At 45.1% G+C, this 18,851-nt stretch overlaps 1 protein-coding gene across 1 annotated transcript in view; it reads left to right on the top strand.

The window, feature by feature from the left end:
- Positions 1-18,851, top strand: part of LOC147457639 (zinc ion binding protein) — a 55,755-nt gene that overhangs the window by 10,972 nt on the left and 25,932 nt on the right. Inside the window, exons 3-6 of the mRNA XM_086512503.1 lie at positions 17,822-17,878; positions 17,976-18,047; positions 18,203-18,273; positions 18,362-18,440. Coding sequence (XP_086368629.1) covers positions 17,822-17,878; positions 17,976-18,047; positions 18,203-18,273; positions 18,362-18,440 — 279 coding nt within the window. The remainder of the gene's footprint in view (positions 1-17,821; positions 17,879-17,975; positions 18,048-18,202; positions 18,274-18,361; positions 18,441-18,851) is intronic.

The following is an 18,851-nucleotide window of genomic DNA, read 5'->3' as shown; positions in this document are numbered from 1 at the left end:
TTCCCCAGATTGACAGGCAATCCACTATCACGAGCAAATGTATGGAGAGCATCCAAATGACGCTGCATCCCCTTTGGGGAGTCAGAAATCAGCACAATATTATCAACATATAGTAACAGGGGATTCCATGTCTCTACTAGCTGAGCCCCCCTTTCCCCCTGACGCTGTACATAGTCCGAAAACTCATCCACATACATCCCAAAAAGAGTCGGGGATAGGGGGCATCCCTGCTTTACTCCAATAGTAGTGGACCATGTCAGACATTCCCTTAGTGGTGCGCACCCGCCCCATCACTGTCCTGTATAGAGCGAGAATACCCCATATCAGCTCTATAGGCACACCCATGTCCTATACTCTGTGTATAAGTCTGGCTCTCGGCATGTGTCAAAAGCTTTGCGGAAGTCCACAAAGCTACAATAGATCCTCTTGCCATGGTGTCTACCCTCCTCAATAATAGCTCTGAGTGTCAGAATCTGGTCAAGAGTGGAAAAACCTCTCCTGAAACGTGCTTGTTGTAACAGACTTGGACACTCCAAGTCAAGAATTAATCACGATAGCACCAAATAACCACTTCAAAACAATTCACAGATCAAAATAGATTTGCATTGGCCCGGCGGAGTTCCGTGCCTAGAGATATTGGCCCCAAAGATTGGAGCCCCTTTCGGGTATTTCTTTTTGTATTAATCAGTTCAAAGTACAAGAGAGTGGATCGGGTTTCACTCTCAGACTCTGCGTCCCGATGCTCTGAGAAGTGAGGCCCTCACCACTAATTTAAAGGTTACAAGGGATGCCCAAAAGCAGAGCCCCAAAAGCTTGAAAGCAAAAGCAAATTCTCTCTCTCTCTCAATGAGAGTTAAAATAAAGCAATTCAACTCTCTTTCTCTCATCCAAAATCCTTGCGTAGCAAAAAGCCAGTAGATTTGGGTCACTATAAAAAAAAAACCATTTTTTTCCGCCTTCGCGATTTTTGGAAATTAGGGTTTTTGGCAAAAATTAGGGTTTGTAGGAATTTTAGGGTTTCTGGCAGAAATTAGGGTTTTTGCTGTCCGTAGCCACGTCATCACTTTTTTTTTTGTTTTTTTTTTGTGACATACCCCCCCCTTGAAAGCATTGTAATCGACTGCGATTATGCTTGCAAAACCGACAAAAGCCATAAACCGTCTTAGCAGACAGTGATTGTTAGTACCTACATTCTAGGAACACACATGTAGCACATGTACAAAATCGATAGTCACATCACACGACATCACAGGACATCACCAGACATCACATGACATTCAACATTCATTCGGATCTTAGACCATGATTTATCGGCAATGTAGCTAGCAATCATATCTAGGTCCAATCGGGACCTCATCGATGTTGACTAACCCTTATTGCAACCATGTCTATTCAAAATCAATCAGACGAAAATGCTGTAGTCATTTCGTCTATCAGTTCCTGCACTCAAAAGAAGTCAAGAATAAATCAGTATCATTATCAGGAATTCCATTTCATAAAGTCATCCAGCAGAAGCTCTCAGTATCCCTGAAGCTCAAAGAGGCATTAGTGACTTTAGTATCAAAATCAAGGCATCTGTTGACAAAGGAGCGGAGTAACTCAGTCCTAGCATTGAAATCCCCTAGTATGATAATGTCACCATCCTTGGAAAAGTCCCAAATGTCACCATCCAAAATAGCAAAGGGAGATTGTCCTCTACGTGATGCATATACTGACGTACTAGGAGGAAAGTAACAAATAGCAATGTAGAGGTATCTACCTGTCTCTGCCTTGAGCCTCACCCACATGTACCTAGCCCGTTCATCCTTGCTTGCTATATATATCAGCGGGTGTAGTTCCTTCCTGAATAGAACTGCCACTCCCCCTGAGCCCCGTCCTCCATGCTCTGATCTGGTCTCCTGTCTGCAGTCTGTCTCCCATCTATATCCACTCACCTGTGGCATGGATTGACCAGGTGCTTGATGCGTCTCAGAGTAGAAAATGATGTCTCTCCCCATGAAGCTATCCTCAAAGGCCCCTACATCAAGAGAGTGTGTGTCTCTTGAACCAATCAACCTTGGCAATGAATAATTGATCATGAATACAATGGGGGCAATGGGTTGCATATATACCCATCTAAGTAAATTGCACTACCCAGACTTTGACAAATAAGTAAAATAAATACCTAAAAGCCAAAATAATTTGTAAGGTGCAGCGGAATGAATGTTGTATTTTCTCAAGATGAGTGATCCATATTTGCTCAAGGTTCCTTTTAGTTCTTATGGAAGGTAAAGCCTTCCGTTCTTTATGGAGAGTGCTGTGATCACGAACAAAGTGGATGGATATTGTGCGTGCAAGTGTATGAGACTAAGAGATAGAGAGAGAAGAGAGATACGACACCAGAGACGACGTAAAACCCTCTCGTCGGCGAGAGTGGTCTACTTATTGATTGCACAAAGTGGTACAATGACAATGCAATGGACTGATGCAACTTGGGACTATGCCGGTGACGACGACGGGGATGGCGACAACGACTTAAGGGCTATCTGCTGTCCATAAAAACGCTATGGCTGAAAATCTGGAACTGTTTTGGACTGCTGAAAATGACTGTTTTGGCTGCGTTTTTGAGGGCTGAAATTGGGGATCTTCTGCATGAATCTAGGGCTGAATCTGCTGCTATCCGTGAGGTTGGAAACGCTGAACTTCCTGCTGCAACAGATGGCTGAAAATGGAAAACGCTGGGGCTGCTTGTAGCGTTAGTAAAAACGCTGGGGCTGTAGGTGTGCTGGCGATCTATCCAATGCTGAAAATGCTAGAAGACTGTGGGCGATGAGGGAATTGGAAATACTAGGGCTTGGAGAGGGAAATCGCCAAGGCTTGTGGGTGCTGACGGGTTCTTGCTGAGAGAGAGGGAGTACCTGCTGCCTGAGGGTCTGTTGTGCTCCTTGCTCATCTGCCCAAGAGTGCTAGCCTAGGGTTGCTTATATATTAAATTAGCAAAATTGCCCTACCTACTTTTGTTGGGAAGCCACTTAAAAATAATAAGTGAAAAATGTCAAAAATAGGGAAAATAGGCTAAATGCACTGGAAAATTCCCCTAACTGATTCTAATGGATTCTGATGGGAATTTTGATGATCATGCTGTGTGCAACCAGAGGATATGCATCTATGCTAAGTGACTGGGCATGCACGGTCTACGAATAGACTCACAAAAGTGCCAGATCACTTCTAATTTAGATTGATTGGACTGACGGGAACCCTGCTATGGTGTAGCTTGTCCACGGACACATAGGGTTGGATGTGTCACGTGACATAATTAATGGGATCACATTGGGTAGTTCATTGGAGACGCCATAACTTTAACAATTGTAGGAGGTGAGATTGCTAGACACTTGGGATACCTTGTGGGTGTGCAAGTTTCATCTCGACAACTTTTGGATCGGGTATCAACTCCAATATAGAAAGATTTGTGTATTGGAAATTACAAGCTTGGCCATTTCATCTACATCTGAAGGTTGCTCAGTCCATCATGCTGCTTGTGATTTGTTATATTTTGCCATTGCTTCCTTGATTAAAGTTCGATTACGAGAACTTACAAAGCCAATACGTTTTATGTTACGAAAGAAAGATGCTAAACAATGTGGGATTTCTTGGATCTCATGGGATCATGCCTAAAAGAATGGGAATGGGAGCAATCTTGATTCTTGAATGTAGAGACTCATATGATAGTTACTGTAGCAAGCACTGTTAAAGTTTTGGCATCTCAAGTGAACTGCCCAATGTGAACCCATTATCTATTTTGGCTTTTAGGTATTTATTTTACTTATTTGTTAAAGTCTAGGTAGGGCAATTTTACCTCCATTGTATTACACAATCAATTATTCATTGCCAAGGTTGATCGGTTTAGGAGACTCTCTCTTTCTCTCTCTCTCTCTCTCAAGGACGATCATCAAGGGCAACTGAGGTGGATCACGCGCAAGGCAGACAGGTGGTTTCTCGCAGCCAATATTGGATAGGAGCGGTAGGAGTGCGCAACGACGCGCGGGCTCGCGCAGGTGCAACTGCAAGAGAACGCGCACGCGTAGCAGAGGGGGAGCCTGGAGCAGTAGCAGGTGCAATTGCAGGAGAACGCGCAGGCACAGCAGCAGGGACCCGCGTGCAGGTGGCTGATGTCGTCCTCCTCCTAGCAGCGCACACTGGTGTAGAGTCACAGCAGGCAGCGCGCGTGGTTTGGGGAGGGAGCAATACAGCAAGACGTCCACGCAGGCAGCCCCATGGCGAGGAGCTGCTGCGGCCCCATCGCGAGGACTCTCTCTCTCTCTCTCTCTCTCTCTCTCTCTCTCTCAGTGAGGCAGCGGGCTCACGCAGGAGACGCGGTACTCCGTGATTCCCTACGCGTAGAATGTCCTCGACACCTCTCCTTTACCTACGCGTAGAAGGTCCTCGGCAGCCCTCCTTTACCTACGCGTAGAAGGTCTTACATTTTCTACGTTAAAGTTTAAAGGTTTTCTAAGCCTTGAAATAAACTCTTAAAGTTCAAAGGCTTTTAAGCTTTAAAATACACTTTTAAAGTTTGCCTTATTCTCGGTCCCTTACCTTAGTACCCTACCCCACATTTGCGGGGCGGGTTCGATGGATCCGCTTACTGAAGAGGAAGGGCCGGGTGTAGATAGCTACACCACCCCAAAAAAAACAACAGCCACATTTAAGCGGAGAAACAGAGATACTGTACTATCATCAGGATCATTACGAGTGGGGAAAACGTCCAAGATACGTGATGAACTAATGATGGAGAAGGTCCAGATGATGCTCAAATCAGAGCTAAACTACATGAGAGATGACATCAGGAAGGAAATGCACGCGAGCGCGGAGACCTACAGGAACTCCATGTATGGAGACATGATGAGAGAACTAAGGGGAGAGACCCGGGGCCTACAAAATGAGGAGATTCAGATCTTGAAAACAGAATTACGAAACCTAATCAAGGCCGAAGTAAATGTAACAGAATGCGTCATGCAAAAGAAACTCGATGAGGCAGTAGCAAGTTTCGAAGCATGGAGAACAAATATGGAAAAGCACATGAGGGAAAAAGATGCAATAATCGAGGAGCTAAAAGGAGAACTTGCGGCCTGCAAATCTACAACTAAGGAGAAGGGAGACGACCAACCTTCGGTGCTCAAGGAGCTTGAGGACATGAAGGATCAAATGAAAGCTCTACGGGAAGGAGATGAACAGAAATCGAAAACGGCATCTTCATGGGCGGAACGTCTCTTTAAGACACAAGAAAAGGTTGATGAAGCAGAGAAATGGATTGAGGATGCGAAGAAAGGGAAGACCCAGATGCCGGAGACCACACCTACCTCCACCATTGTTAATATGACAATTGAGGAAGAGCAGAAAAGGAAGACTCGGGCTGTGCATGTGCGGGTAACAGGAGTCAAAGACAAAGAGAATGTAGATGAAGAAGTGAAGGAACTGCTACAACGCATGGGCATCACAGAGCCCACTCACACGAGTGCATGGAGAGTGGGCAAGAAAGGAATCGATGAGAAGGGAAACGTAAAGGATAGGGCACTTATTCTCCGGAAATAAGGAAAGAATTTCTAAAGAAGAGGCCAACTCTTAAGAAAACCGGTATTTTCCTGGGAGATGACCTTACATTGGCACAAGTGGCACACATGTAAGAGTTGATGCCAGAGATCAGGGCTGCACGAGAAAAGGGAAAAATCGCCTTTTATAGAGGAGGGAAAGTAGTGGTTTTGGAAAAGCGCTCAGCATGACGGTGCGAGACCTATGGGACGACGCTACAGATAGCGGCGTGGAATTGTAATGGATCATATAGGCTAGATGTAGGTGCCTTTGAAGACAGCTTTAGGGACAGAGGCATAGTTTCTACTCAGAGACACACCAGATACCGGGACAGCGTATGCCACATGTGAAGGGTTATTTATGGGAAACAGCTGGTCGACCAGACAAGAGATCTCTACAGGGTAGCCGGGGTTCAGGAGGAGTAGCAGTCTTATTTAAAGAGGAGCTGAAACCACTACTATAGATTATCAGGAAAGATGAGCAAGCAAGGTATGTGTGGGTGAGAATGAGAGCCGAGACAGGTAGATTTCTATACATCGCTATATGCTACTTCCCTCCGAATACCTCAGTCTACTCCTCACCTAAAGGACAATCCCCTTTCTCCATATTGAATAATGACATATGGGAGTTCTCTAGAGATGGAGACATCGTTCTCTTAGGAGACTTTAATGCCAGAACGGCCAACTCTCAAGCAGTATTCTATGATACTTCTGAGGAAATGCTTGCAGAAGTGGATTTATCACAGAAGGGTCTTACTAGAAACTCATAGGATAAAGAACACACTGAATATGGGAGACATCTCATGGAGATGGCAACTATACATGGTTTGGCCATACTTAATGGTCTAGAGAATTTCCCGTTATCGGGGGGATTCACATGCTTCCCGCACAGGCATGGGGCCAGTACAGTGGATTATGTCATGACTTCACCAAGCTTTATTTCTAGTATCAAGGAATTTAAGGTGGGACCCAGACCGGTTGGGATTGTAGTGGATCATGCTCTATTGACCTTATCAATCTCCTTCCAATACAATGCCTCTCAAGTACAAAGGAAGAAGACACACACAAGATATATTTTCACGCCAGAAACTGATTCAGTCTATGTGGAAAAGATCTATAATAGGATGTGGACAGCCGAGCCAGTATATACTGTAGAGGAGATTACTTCTCAATTAACAGAGATACTACATGGAGTAGCACAAGAGGCATACCCACATACTCAACCTGATCAGAAGAGAGGAGCCGGGAACATGCCTCAAAACAGCTGGTATGACGAGGAATGCAAAGAGACGAGAACCTAGGTCCAGAAAGAGCTTACACTTGGGATCATCACATATAAGCAGTCTTGGATTGCTCTTCGGCGTATAGTACGTCGCAAGAAAAGGGCATTTTTAGCCAAACTGGAGAAGGATTTATATCAGCTCTTCTTGAGTCAGGACTCACATGAGGCATGGCGCTTATTTCACGAGCACTCACCGCCTCCGACGATTACTTCTCCTGAGATATGGGGTCAATATGTAACATCATTATATATGGTATTTGGACAGCCTCCATTACCAGATCCACTAGAGCCATGCCCTGCTACTAGTACTTTCTTTACTACGGAAATGGTGGAAAAAGCCATTGATAAGATGAAGACAAGAAGAGCATATGATCATGATGGTTTAGTAGCAGAACATCTGATCCATGCCAGGGATCTACTTTCAGAAGTCCTTGCTCGTCTATTTAATTGGGTCATGTGTGAAGGATTCCTTGAATCTTGGAAATTATCTACTATCGTACCTATTTTCAAGTCAGGGGATCCTATGATACCCGGGAACTACCGTACCATTATGGTAGGTCACACTTTGACCCGACTGTACGCATCCATTCTTGAACAAAAATTGAGTAGATGGGCAGAGAATCAGGGCATAAGGGCAACGGGACAAGCTGGATTCAGAAGGGGTTATTCCACTTTAGATCATATTCTTACGCTCAGAGCCATTATTGAAGAAGGAAGAGCAAATGGGAGAAGAATGTATTGTTGCTTTGTGGATTTTCGGAAAGCTTTTGATACAGTACCAAGGGCCAGATTGATGCGCAGGATGCAAGAGTTAGGGGTCCCCAAAGAGATTATTTGGGGGATCATGGCCTTATACGGATCAGTAACTGGTTATGTACGTACTCCAGAAGGGGATTCCGACATTGTTCACTCCACCGTTGGAGTAAAGCAAGGATGCCCACTGTCCCCAACTTTATTTGGTATGTACATAGATGAGGTATCAGATTACATTGATAGAGAAGGTGACAGAGGTGCTCAACTTGCAGGGTCATGGATCCCGTTGCTGTTGTATGCAGATGATATTGTATTGATAGCAGAATCACCAGATGGAATGCAGAGGCAGCTAGATGCTTTACATAAATTCGCGGAGGACAGTGGACTGTCGGTAAACTTGGGTAAAACCAAAGTTATGGTGTTTAACACCACACCGCAGTGGGTTAGGAGATCGCCACCTACATTTGCATATGGCCAGGATACAGTAGAGTACACAGATGCATACACATACCTTGGGGTGGTATTTGCAGGACCGAAGTTTACTCTTAAGAAAGCAGCGGATGCTAGATTATCCAGAGCCTCTGCAGCCCTGGGAGGGTTGGAGAGGATGTGTTCACAAGTGCAGTTTCAGGAACCACGAACATAACTTTGGCTCTTTGATACTGTGGTGGCTTCGGCTATGCTTTATGGGGTCCAGATTTGGGGACCATCTGTGGATCAGGATAATTGGAAGTCAATGGAGAGACCTTTGGTATCTATGATTTTCCGAATGATTAGAGCCAAGGCCTCCGTACCACACGCGATTACCCGAGTGGAACTAGCGGCCCCTCCGATAGAAATTGAAGCTCTTACCAGATCAGTGTCCTTTATACATGGTTTGTGGGATACAAATAATGGCCGATATACTAGACTGGCCCTCGAATCCTCTCGACAATTGGCAATGAAAGGGGATACATCATGCTGGTATGCGCAATTGTCCTCGTGGTTTCAGAGACACGGGTTCAGTATGGAAAGATTGCCCCCCTTCCAATACTCTTTTGAGGCTCCATCACTGGCAATTACACGAAAGGAGATTAATAAAATCATCGGACAAGATCTTATACAGTTGGATACTAAGAGGACATGGGTAGACCCTACACAAGAATTGGGCACGAAGATGGCCGACTACAAAGAAAACTTCCTACAACTATCTGAAGATGGATTTGTGATTCGCCCGAGTTACATGGATACCCACCTGTCTCATGGGGTGAGATGTGCTATTGGTCAGATTCGTACATCCTCACACCAGTTGGAAATTGAATTTGGCAGATTTAGGGGAATCCCACTTGAGAGCAGAATTTGCCAGTTATGCGGAATGGAGCCGGAGATAGAATTACACTATATATGCCACTGCACAGTATACTACGAGATACGTGGGCGTTTTCACTGCCTCTTTAAAGAGGGCTTTGGACCTCTAGATAGAATCATGCAATACCAAGATCAAAGATGCTTAGGCTTGTACCTACTGGAACTACATCGGCACAGGGATAATCTAATGAGAAGACAAAGAGCACTACAGCCTCAGAGGCAGATCACAGACTTCTTCGGATTGAGAGAAGCTGGAGTGGAAGGGGAAGCAAGAGGCCAGCAGCCAACACAAAGGAGTACCCACATTCATACCAAAGGCATCCTAATTGACAGAGCAATTGAGCTTAGGAAATCGAGACGACCACGACCAAGATGCAGAAGCACACTTCACCGGAGGAGACTACAACAAAGGATTAGAAGCATTCTAGCTAGACACCCAGAATGATCCTAAGAAGTTTATTTAATACTTTGTATTTAGTTTCACATTTAAATTTCACACTTTTCACACTTAGTACTTCAATACTAAGGTACCTAGACATTGTAACAGATTCACCACTTTTGTATCAGTTTGGTCTCATAGGTCATTCTGGCCTTTTGAAGACGTTAATATAACATTTCATTTCATTTCATTTCTCTCTCTCTCTCTCTCTCTCTCTCACACACACACACACACACACACACACACACACACACACACACACACACACAGAGAAAAAAAAAAAAAAAACCCACTTTTACCAGAGGTTTATTAGAGGACATAGCCAATGAGCTTGGGAGAGCTAGACGCCCACGTCTACGAGGGTGACCACGACATCGACGGAGGCTCCATCAGAGGATCAAGACTATTGTAGCATGATATAGGAGTCACCCAATATGACTATTTACAGAGGCGAACATTGAGGAAACTCTTCAGCGATCGATGCAATACTTTCTCAGACAACGCCCGATGCTGGGCATCCTCAGGCATTGATGATGATGATGATGATGATTTTAGTATGACGATTGTAGCCTTTTAGTTTAGTCTTTCACTTTACTTCATTTTATTTTTGTAGTCGAACATTGGATTAGATCCACAAGGATTGTATCGGTTTGGTCTCATAGGTCATTTTGGCCTTTTGAAGATGTTTAATATAACATTTCATTTCATCTCTCTCTCTCTCTCTCTCTCTCTCTCTCTCTCTCTCTCTCTCTCTCTCTCTCTGTCACGTGCACATCTAACCCTATGTGTACGTGGACAAGCTGTAACAAACTGCTGACGTGTCAAAGCCTAAAGAATGGAGCCAACTTACAGATGCCGGCCGAGGGGCCTAAACCCTAAGAAGCAGTAGAAGAAGTGTCACAGAGTGAGGACGTGGTAACCCTAATTGCTGAAACCCTAATTCTGGAAACCCTAACCCTAAAACCTGCAAACCCTAATTTTTGCCAGAAACCCTAACTGCTGAACCCTAATTCTGGAAACCCTAACCCTAAAACCTGCAAACCCTAATTCTAGAAACCCTAAGAAGAACAAGCAACAGAAGAAGAAGTCCTACCAACTTATGGGGACCCCGTCCGATGGGGCCCCAAGTGACATAAAGGCATTAAAAATAAAGCAGAACACACTCAAAAGACTTTGCACATCAAAATATGATGATGTGGCACCTGTACGGACGTCCCGGAATTCGCGGCGGATTTTTAGGGAAATCCCGAAATTTTAGGAAAGTGATTTTTGGGGTCAGCTTTTCATATTTGATGCTTTTAGGCTTTGGGCCTTTAAATATGAGCCTTGGGGGCCCTCTCTGGCACTCTTCAGCGCGCAGATTGCAGAGGAGGTGCTCCCCGGCTGTTGTACTTTGCGAATCAGCAGTAATATAAAGAAATACCGAAAGGGGCGCCAAGGTTTGGGGCCAATACTCTCTGGGGTGGAATTTCGCCACTCCGTGTCACGTGTCGTCTCTCTCTCTCTCTCTCCATTTCAGTTCAGTTGTTATTCGAAGTGCTTAAAGTTGTTCAGTCTGTTCGTTTCTATTGGCACGTGGTGCCCGATTTGTGACAGTGGTATCAGAGCATCAGGCGTGTGCTGTTTTGAAAGCATACCGGTCCTACAAAAGAGCAGACAGAGCTATTGGAATTGAATTATATTTGAGGTATCAGCCACTCCCACCCTTACTTCATCGTGCATCGGGCGCGCTCCCGTCTTCACCGCAGTGTCTTACAGGGCATAAGCCAATTAAGATCACTTGTAAGAGAAGGATCCAGATTTGTTTCAAGTCACTGTTTTTTTTCTCAGAAGCAGTGTCATGCAGATGTTGATGTCTACAGCTACCAAGCAGCATACTCCAAGTACTTGGCAAGCTTTCAAGAAAATATTTGCCCGAAGTTATATGGTTTCTGACATCTTCCTTCGGAGTGCAACTTCTGGCAGAGTGGGGTATCTTGAAATGCTTGCCATGGAAACCCTAGCAGATTATAAATTGAAATTTCTCGACATCTCTCAGTAGATGTCTCTTCACGAGCAGATGACCTTGGAGGTTCAGTGTGATTGCTATCTCTTGGGACTACCATCGCCGCCAAAGAAACACTATCTGTCCAAGAGCTGATGGACCATGTTGTGCTCGGCTACGACCTCATGGAAGGAACCTAACCCTAATCTTTGGTGCAGGTTTCAAGATGGAAAGTCAGTTGACTTTTCGAGCTCGATTGATGTCGAGATTGCTTTCTAAGTTTAAGTTCTGTTTGATCTTGTTTGGTGATCCTGTTTGGACTTTGTTTGAAATGGATGCTATCTGCTTTAAGTCTGTCTTGGTGCCGATTTGAAATGTTTGACTTTGGTTTCAATGCCGGTTTCATTGATTGGTGATTTTTACTCCCGAGTGGAGGAGTGAGAAATACTGTCTTGATATTGTTTGAACCTCGGAACGACGCAGGCCGATGCATGGGGAGCGTTTCGTTGTATGCTTGAACCTCCGAGCGACGCAGACTGCGGTCTGGGGAGCGTTTGGTTGTACAGTCCTCTGAGCTCATGGCCCGGACCTTCTTAGGTTATTTGCGGGGGGAGTGACGAGGTAGTCGTTGAGTAGCTTCATACCGCAGACCGTTTGTCTCGGAGGAGTGCTTAGCGGCGCTGTTTGTTGTGTCTTGTAACATGCATATGTGACCATTTGTGTTGCATTGTGATGTGTCAATTATTGAATATTCCTAATTGGATGAGATTGCCTGGGTATGTAATTTTAGTGCATCAAGACACTCGTGGAAGATCAGTACGGTCTAGGTGTGATGGCTAATTTTACTACGCCGGAATATCAAGAGTTCCAATCTGGACGAAAGGAGAAGCTAACTCCTTGATCAAAACAACCGAAGGAGAAGCTAACTCCTTGATCAAAAGAGCGGAAAGGAGAAGCTAACTCCTTGATCAAAACAGCCGATAGGAGAAGCTAACTCCTTGATCAAAACAGCCGAAAGGAGAAGCTAACTCCTTAATAAAAAGAGCAAATTGATTGTCCCTCGGAATGTCCCTCGGAAATTTTTGAGCTAACTTGAGTTGTTTTGCAGATATGCTGTAATCGTGGACGATTACTCTCTTTCAAGAAGGGGAGATGTAACAAACTGCTGACGTGTCAAAGCCTAAAGAATGGAGCCAACTTACAGATGCCGGCCGAGGGGCCTAAACCCTAAGAAGCAGTAGAAGAAGTGTCACAGAGTGAGGACGTGGTAACCCTAATTGTTGAAACCCTAATTCTGGAAACCCTAACCCTAAAACCTGCAAACCCTAATTTCTGCCAGAAACCCTAATTGCTGAACCCTAATTCTGGAAACCCTAACCCTAAAACCTGCAAACCCTAATTCTAGAAACCCTAAGAAGAACAAGCAACAGAAGAAGAAGTCCTACCAACTTATGGGGACCCCGTCCGATGGGGCCCCAAGTGACATAAAGGCATTAAAAATAAAGCAGAACACACTCAAAAGACTTTGCACATCAAAATATGATGATGTGGCACCTGTACGGACGTCCCGGAATTCGCGGCGGATTTTTAGGGAAATCCCGAAATTTTAGGAAAGTGATTTTTGGGGTCAGCTTTTCATATTTGATGCTTTTAGGCTTTGGGCCTTTAAATATGAGCCTTGGGGGCCCTCTCTGGCACTCTTCAGCGCGCAGATTGCAGAGGAGGTGCTCCTCGGCTGTCGTACTTTGCGAATCAGCAGTAATATAAAGAAATACCGAAAGGGGCGCCAAGGTTTGGGGCCAATACTCTCTGGGGTGGAATTTCGCCACTCCGTGTCGCGTGTCGTCTCTCTCTCTCTCTCTCTCCATTTCAGTTTAGTTGTTATTCGAAGTGCTTAAAGTTGTTCAGTCTGTTCTTTTCTATTGGCACGTGGTGCCCGATTTGTGACACAAGCTACTTCATGACATGGGTTCAGTTCAGTTAGATTAGGAAGTGTTCTGGCACTTCTGTGAGTCTGTTCGGAGACCGTGCATGTCCAGGCACTTAGAGTAGATGCATATCCTTTGGTTGCACATAGCATGATCATCGGATTACAGTCAGAACCCATCAAGAGCATTTTTCAGTGCATAGACCTATTCTCCCTATTTTAGCCATTTTCACTTATTATTTTTACTTTTGTTGGAAACTGGGTAGGGCAATTTAGCCATGCAAGTATATAAGAAACCCTAGCGCTAGCACTTTCTGGCAGAAGAGGCAGCAGGGACCAGACATCCAACATGCACCTTCTCAGCAAGACCCCCCCCGGCATGTCAACCTAGCGCTTTCAGCCATCAACAAGAATCAGCCAACGTTTTTCACAGTTGCAGATCAGCTAGCGTTTTGCAACTTGCAGATCTACCTGGCGTTAGCAGACCACAACAAGACACCTAACGTTTTTGCATCTGGACAGCATTCAGCCCTAGCGTTTTTGATCAGCAGATACCCAGCATTTTGCAGATCCTTCGCGACAGGACCACAAGTAGCATCAGCGTTTTCAGTTTTCAGCATCAAGACACCGCAATAGAAGTCCCGAACCTCGCAGATCTCACCTTCCCGCAGCAGATCCTTGCGGCATGGTCAGATCCACCAAAGTTTGCAGTTTCAGCTCGAAAAACGCAGATTTCAGCATCTACGTTTTCAGTGCGTCGTCGTTGCATTGTCGTCATCGCCGTCGTCACCGACATAGAGTCAGAATTTGGCAGATAAAGATTTACAGATTTCAGCCGTTAGCATTTTCAGATTTAGCCCGTCTCATCGTCGTCCTCATCGTCGTCGACATCGTCGGCAAATCCATTGCATTGTAGAGATTTGTGTAATCAACAGTAGACCGCTCTCGCCATAGAGAGTGGTGCCTTTGGAGGAGGGTTTGACAACGTTTTGGTGTCGTATTCTTCTCTCTCTATCTCTTAGTCTCAGCACCTTCATTCATAGTGTTTGCCACTTTGTTTGTGATCATTTGCACTCTCTCACTAAAGGAACGGAAGGCTCTCCCTTCTGTAAGTAAAAGGAACCTTGAGCACAATTCGGAGCACTCATCTTGAGCAAAGTTCAACATTCACTTCCGCTGCACACCTCTCTCTCTCTCTCTCTCTCATGCTCACTCTCCTTGGTCTACGCTTTCGCATCGTCGACTTTGACATGGTATCAGAGCCCTTGGTGGAGCTTTGTGCTTGAAGACCCTTGGCGGAGGATAAGCTACACCAAGAGAAGAAGAGCCTGTGAAGACTCCCCTTGGCAGCGGTGCTACTCCTTCTACCTCTGCAACCGACGTTTTAAAACGCTGCAGTTCGGTGCCCTTGGTGTTTTCCTCGCAACCCTCCAACTCCCTTGCCAACAACGTCTGTTCCCTGCATCGAGCGTTTCAAAACGCTAGGTACCGACGACCAACAGCGTGGGGGGGAGTAGGACGCCGACACCGCGTGGTCTTGCTGCCGCTATTGCTAGGATTCCCGTTGCTAGCGTTTTAAAACGCTAGTCGACAAGCCCCGTGGACAGAGGTCGGCAGAAACCCTGCGTAGCGCCTCGGCATCCCCTTTGCGACGACGTTTTAAAACGAGCCTGCCTGCAATTGGCGACGGCAGTAGTGCTAGCGGCAAATTCTCTCACCCTCCCCTTTTGTGCAGGCAACATTTTAAAACTCTGCTGCATTTCCTTGTCTTCTCTTCATTGTCAATATCCGCCCCTATTTTCCCCTTCTTGGCGATGCAACCCTCAAGGCACCGAAAAATTGCTTTAAGGTGAAACTCAGAGGAGGGCATCAAGGGATCTCTCTTTGTTTGATCGGCTTTGGGAGAAGTGAAATAGGATTCGCGAGCTTTGAGTAGCGATTTGGAGCGAGATAGTGAAGCCCATAATGGGGCCTTTCCGAGCCTTACAGAGCGGCTTGGGAGAGGAAGAGGTGAGCAGATTGGAGCTCAATAGAGGGACAACAGATTTTGCGGAGCCACTTGGGAGTAACAAACGAGTGGACCGGCTTGGGAATTGGTACGGCTTGGAGATTTTGTGGCTTGGTTAGGCAATCTCATGGAGTGGAAGAAGGATTCTCAAATTCCCAGATCGTGTAACTTCAACATGGCCCCCCCTTGCTTGGACGCTAACGACAAATTGAACGGCAATAACTATGTCCATTAGAATTTGATTATGCGACTCTGGTTCTCACGGAAAGGCTTCTAAGATATCATCGATGGCTCGGAGCCCTGTCCTACAAGGGATCCCAACAACTGGTACACCCGCCTTCAAGATGACAAATATCTTAAATCGTGTGTCGAATGGAATGTTCTTAATGCGAAGGCAGTGTCGGCCATTGCGAAAGGACATTTCTACAGCGATTCAGACTTTGAAGACTGCCAACGAAATGTGGTTCAAGCTCGTTGGAATGTTTGATCAGGATTCTACGATGCGAGTAGTCACCCTTCTTGGACAATTTTTGCCATCCAGTTTCCACGAGGAAGTTCCATGCAATCATTTCTTATGAAGGCTAAAGTTATTCATTATCAACTATCGGCTATGAGAAGTGCACCGACGAGTACTCAGTTAGTTGCTTTGGTTCTCACGAAGCTGCGTGAGGCATATGAAACGGTGTCTAGGACACTTTGCCTACAAATCACGAAGGAAAAACTGGAATTTGATGATCTAAGCTCTTTTCTCATTGAGGAGGAAGCCGTGTTGATAACTCAAGGCAAAATTCAGATTTTTGAGAAAGTCCAGAAAGAAGACTAAGAACCGTTGTTACAATTGTGGAAATCTGGTCATTTGGCTAAAGATTGCAGATCCAAGGCAAAGACGGAGATTCTACGAAGGACAAAGGTAAAAGCAAGCACCATGAGGGAAGCAGTGATATTGACTCAGGGAAGGACAAAAAAGAGGTTGCTGGTGTAGTGCAGTCTACTCTGGCATCGACTCCTGCCTCATACTCACATGGAGACCAATGCCGCCACCAGCTTCAGGCAGAGAGAGGCTTGTGAGTGGCAGAGAGCGGCAAACAATGCTTCCTATAATTAATCTGGATCCTTGTATTGGAGTTCAAGTTATCGGTGTTTGAACCCGTGGGTCGGAGAAGGCACATGTATTTGGCAAGGAACCAATCAAATGTATCTAAAACACTATGGGTGAGTGCACCAATCCATTATTGTTGGTCAAATCATGGACAGGATATGTTCCACAACTAATTATCTTGGGATAGTTTGGATTTGATGTGTTCACAGTTCACGAATGGGGATTTTTGGTTGTAGTATGGTCTATAGTTCAAATTTTCTAAAAGGCAACAGATGTTGAAGATGGCATTCTTCTAAGGTACAAAGTTGAGGGTAGCAAATCCGAGGTGTATCCAACAAGGAGCTGTTGTTGGGGTGTCCATGGTAGCTTCTTCATCGACTTGGTCTCACTATTAATGTCCATTATGAACTGTAGAGAGGGTGTTAGTTTTGGCATCTCAAGTGAATTGCCCAATGTGAACCCATTATTTATTTTGGCTTTTAGGTATGTATTTTACTTATTTGTCAAAGTTTGGGTAGGGCAATTTATTGAGGTTGGTATATATGCAACCCCTTGCCTCCATTGTACTACACATTCATTTATTCATTGCCAAGTTTGATTGGTTCAGGAGTCTCTCTCTCTCTCTCTCCTTGGTCTCTTTAAGGTCTTTTGGGATAGTTTCCTACGATGTTAAAACTCTCTTCTTCTTCTTCTTCTCCCCCCCCCCCCCCCCCCCCCCCCCCCCCCCCCCCTTGGTCTGTACGTTTCCGCATGGTCGACTTTGACAAGCACAACTGCACACAAAGTGTGCCTTGTACTCGACCTCCAATCTGCAACAATCAACAAACTGGAGTCTCCGCTTTGATTTAACTGTGCCAGAGACTATAAATGATATACAAAGCATGAAAGTGGTGCTGGTGGGATACACGAGGGCTACATAGAGCTCGTCCACCTACGGGCTCAATGCATATCTATCTACCTGGGACAGTACATAGGGTATGCAACCAAGGGCTCACCCCCCTCTGCTCTAGCAAGTGTGACTCCCTGCTGTGCATCCTGATGGGATGCCATCTGTGTAGGGCGGAAAATCTGTGTAAGCCTAATTTGTCTGATATGACCTCTCCCAGTACTTGTCTAATAGATGCTCTTGGGGGCTGTATATCTCAAGTAGAAAGCGACCCAAGCGCCGCTGGTTTGGAGTGATCAGCACTTATTGGAGAGAATTTTGTGCCCCACCAAACAAGGGGTATCTACTATCGGGCTCGGATGTCACTGTAACAAGCACTGCTTACAAATGCAAATAAAGTGTGTGTGGGGGGGGGGGGGGGGGGGGGGGGTTGGAGGAAAGGAGGGAGGGAGAGAGAGGAGAGGAGAGGAAAGGGAGGAAGCAGATTTAGAAGAAATTAAAAGAGTTAAGACTCCCTTTTCTTTCTCAGTGTCTAAAGGAGTGTCAAGATCTACCGGCATTTATCTTGGAATTGAGGGATATCCTTGTACGGTTTTTTGGTACACGCTTAAGCTCGTTGCCCTGCTGTTTTCCATTCTATCTGGTATGGTTTCTTACCAATCTATGCGATTAAAAAATTGCAGGAGAACGTCAGTTTTGCATGGACAAGACCATCTTTACCCCCTGCAAATTTTCATCAACGGATCAGTAAAGAGGTGAGAACCTATTTCCTTAAAGCTCTGTATGGTGTTTCCTCACATTGCATGATCAGAATCAGCACAGTTATTCTTTATACTGTAAATGCAACATCAACAGACACGTGTAGTAAGGCACAAGATGTAACTGGAGCTGACCACCATCATATTTACAGATAGATTCAATGGGCTGGAGTAATCTTGCATATGCCACATCAGATCTTACACAGCTAAAATTTCGAATTTTGTACGCGCTGGGAACTGCACCATTGTTCAATTTTTTGTTTTCTCTCGGCAATTATCTGATATTCAACTCCACTTTGTCCTTGTACCAGTGACGGTGCTGGCCGAGAGCATCCCATAGAGGTTACATTGGCAATTGATTATCCAACTACTCCACCCAACGCAACTGCTGTATGTCCTCTGCTTTGTATCGATTTATCTTAGCATCAAATAAGCAGAACAATTGTGTGAAGTTGTGCATTTTCTGCCTCACAATGGCCAGTGACAAGGCAAGAAAAGAAGATTTTTCGGCTGTGTGATAGGGTGTACCTGAAATGTTTCTGTTCTTTACAGTTTTGTTGTTATGATATGGGATCTAATTCAAAATTGTGCGCTGTTTGTACCCCTTTGTAAACAACAGAAGTGCAATTGGTTATTCAATTACTCTACCCAACGCAACTGCTGTATGTCCTCTGCTTTGTATCAGTTTATCTTCTAAGTTGAGCAATTCGTAAAGTTGTGCATTTTCTGCCTCACCAGTTCAATGGCCAGTGACAGTCAATAAATGAAGCGTGCCTTTGTGATAGGTTGTACCTGAAATGT

This window comes from Adiantum capillus-veneris, chromosome 5, assembly GCF_014529385.1.
Source record: "Adiantum capillus-veneris isolate H3 chromosome 5, ASM1452938v2, whole genome shotgun sequence".
In the NCBI taxonomy this organism is placed as follows: Eukaryota; Viridiplantae; Streptophyta; class Polypodiopsida; order Polypodiales; family Pteridaceae; genus Adiantum; species Adiantum capillus-veneris.
This window is presented reverse-complemented; position numbering and strand designations above follow the sequence as displayed.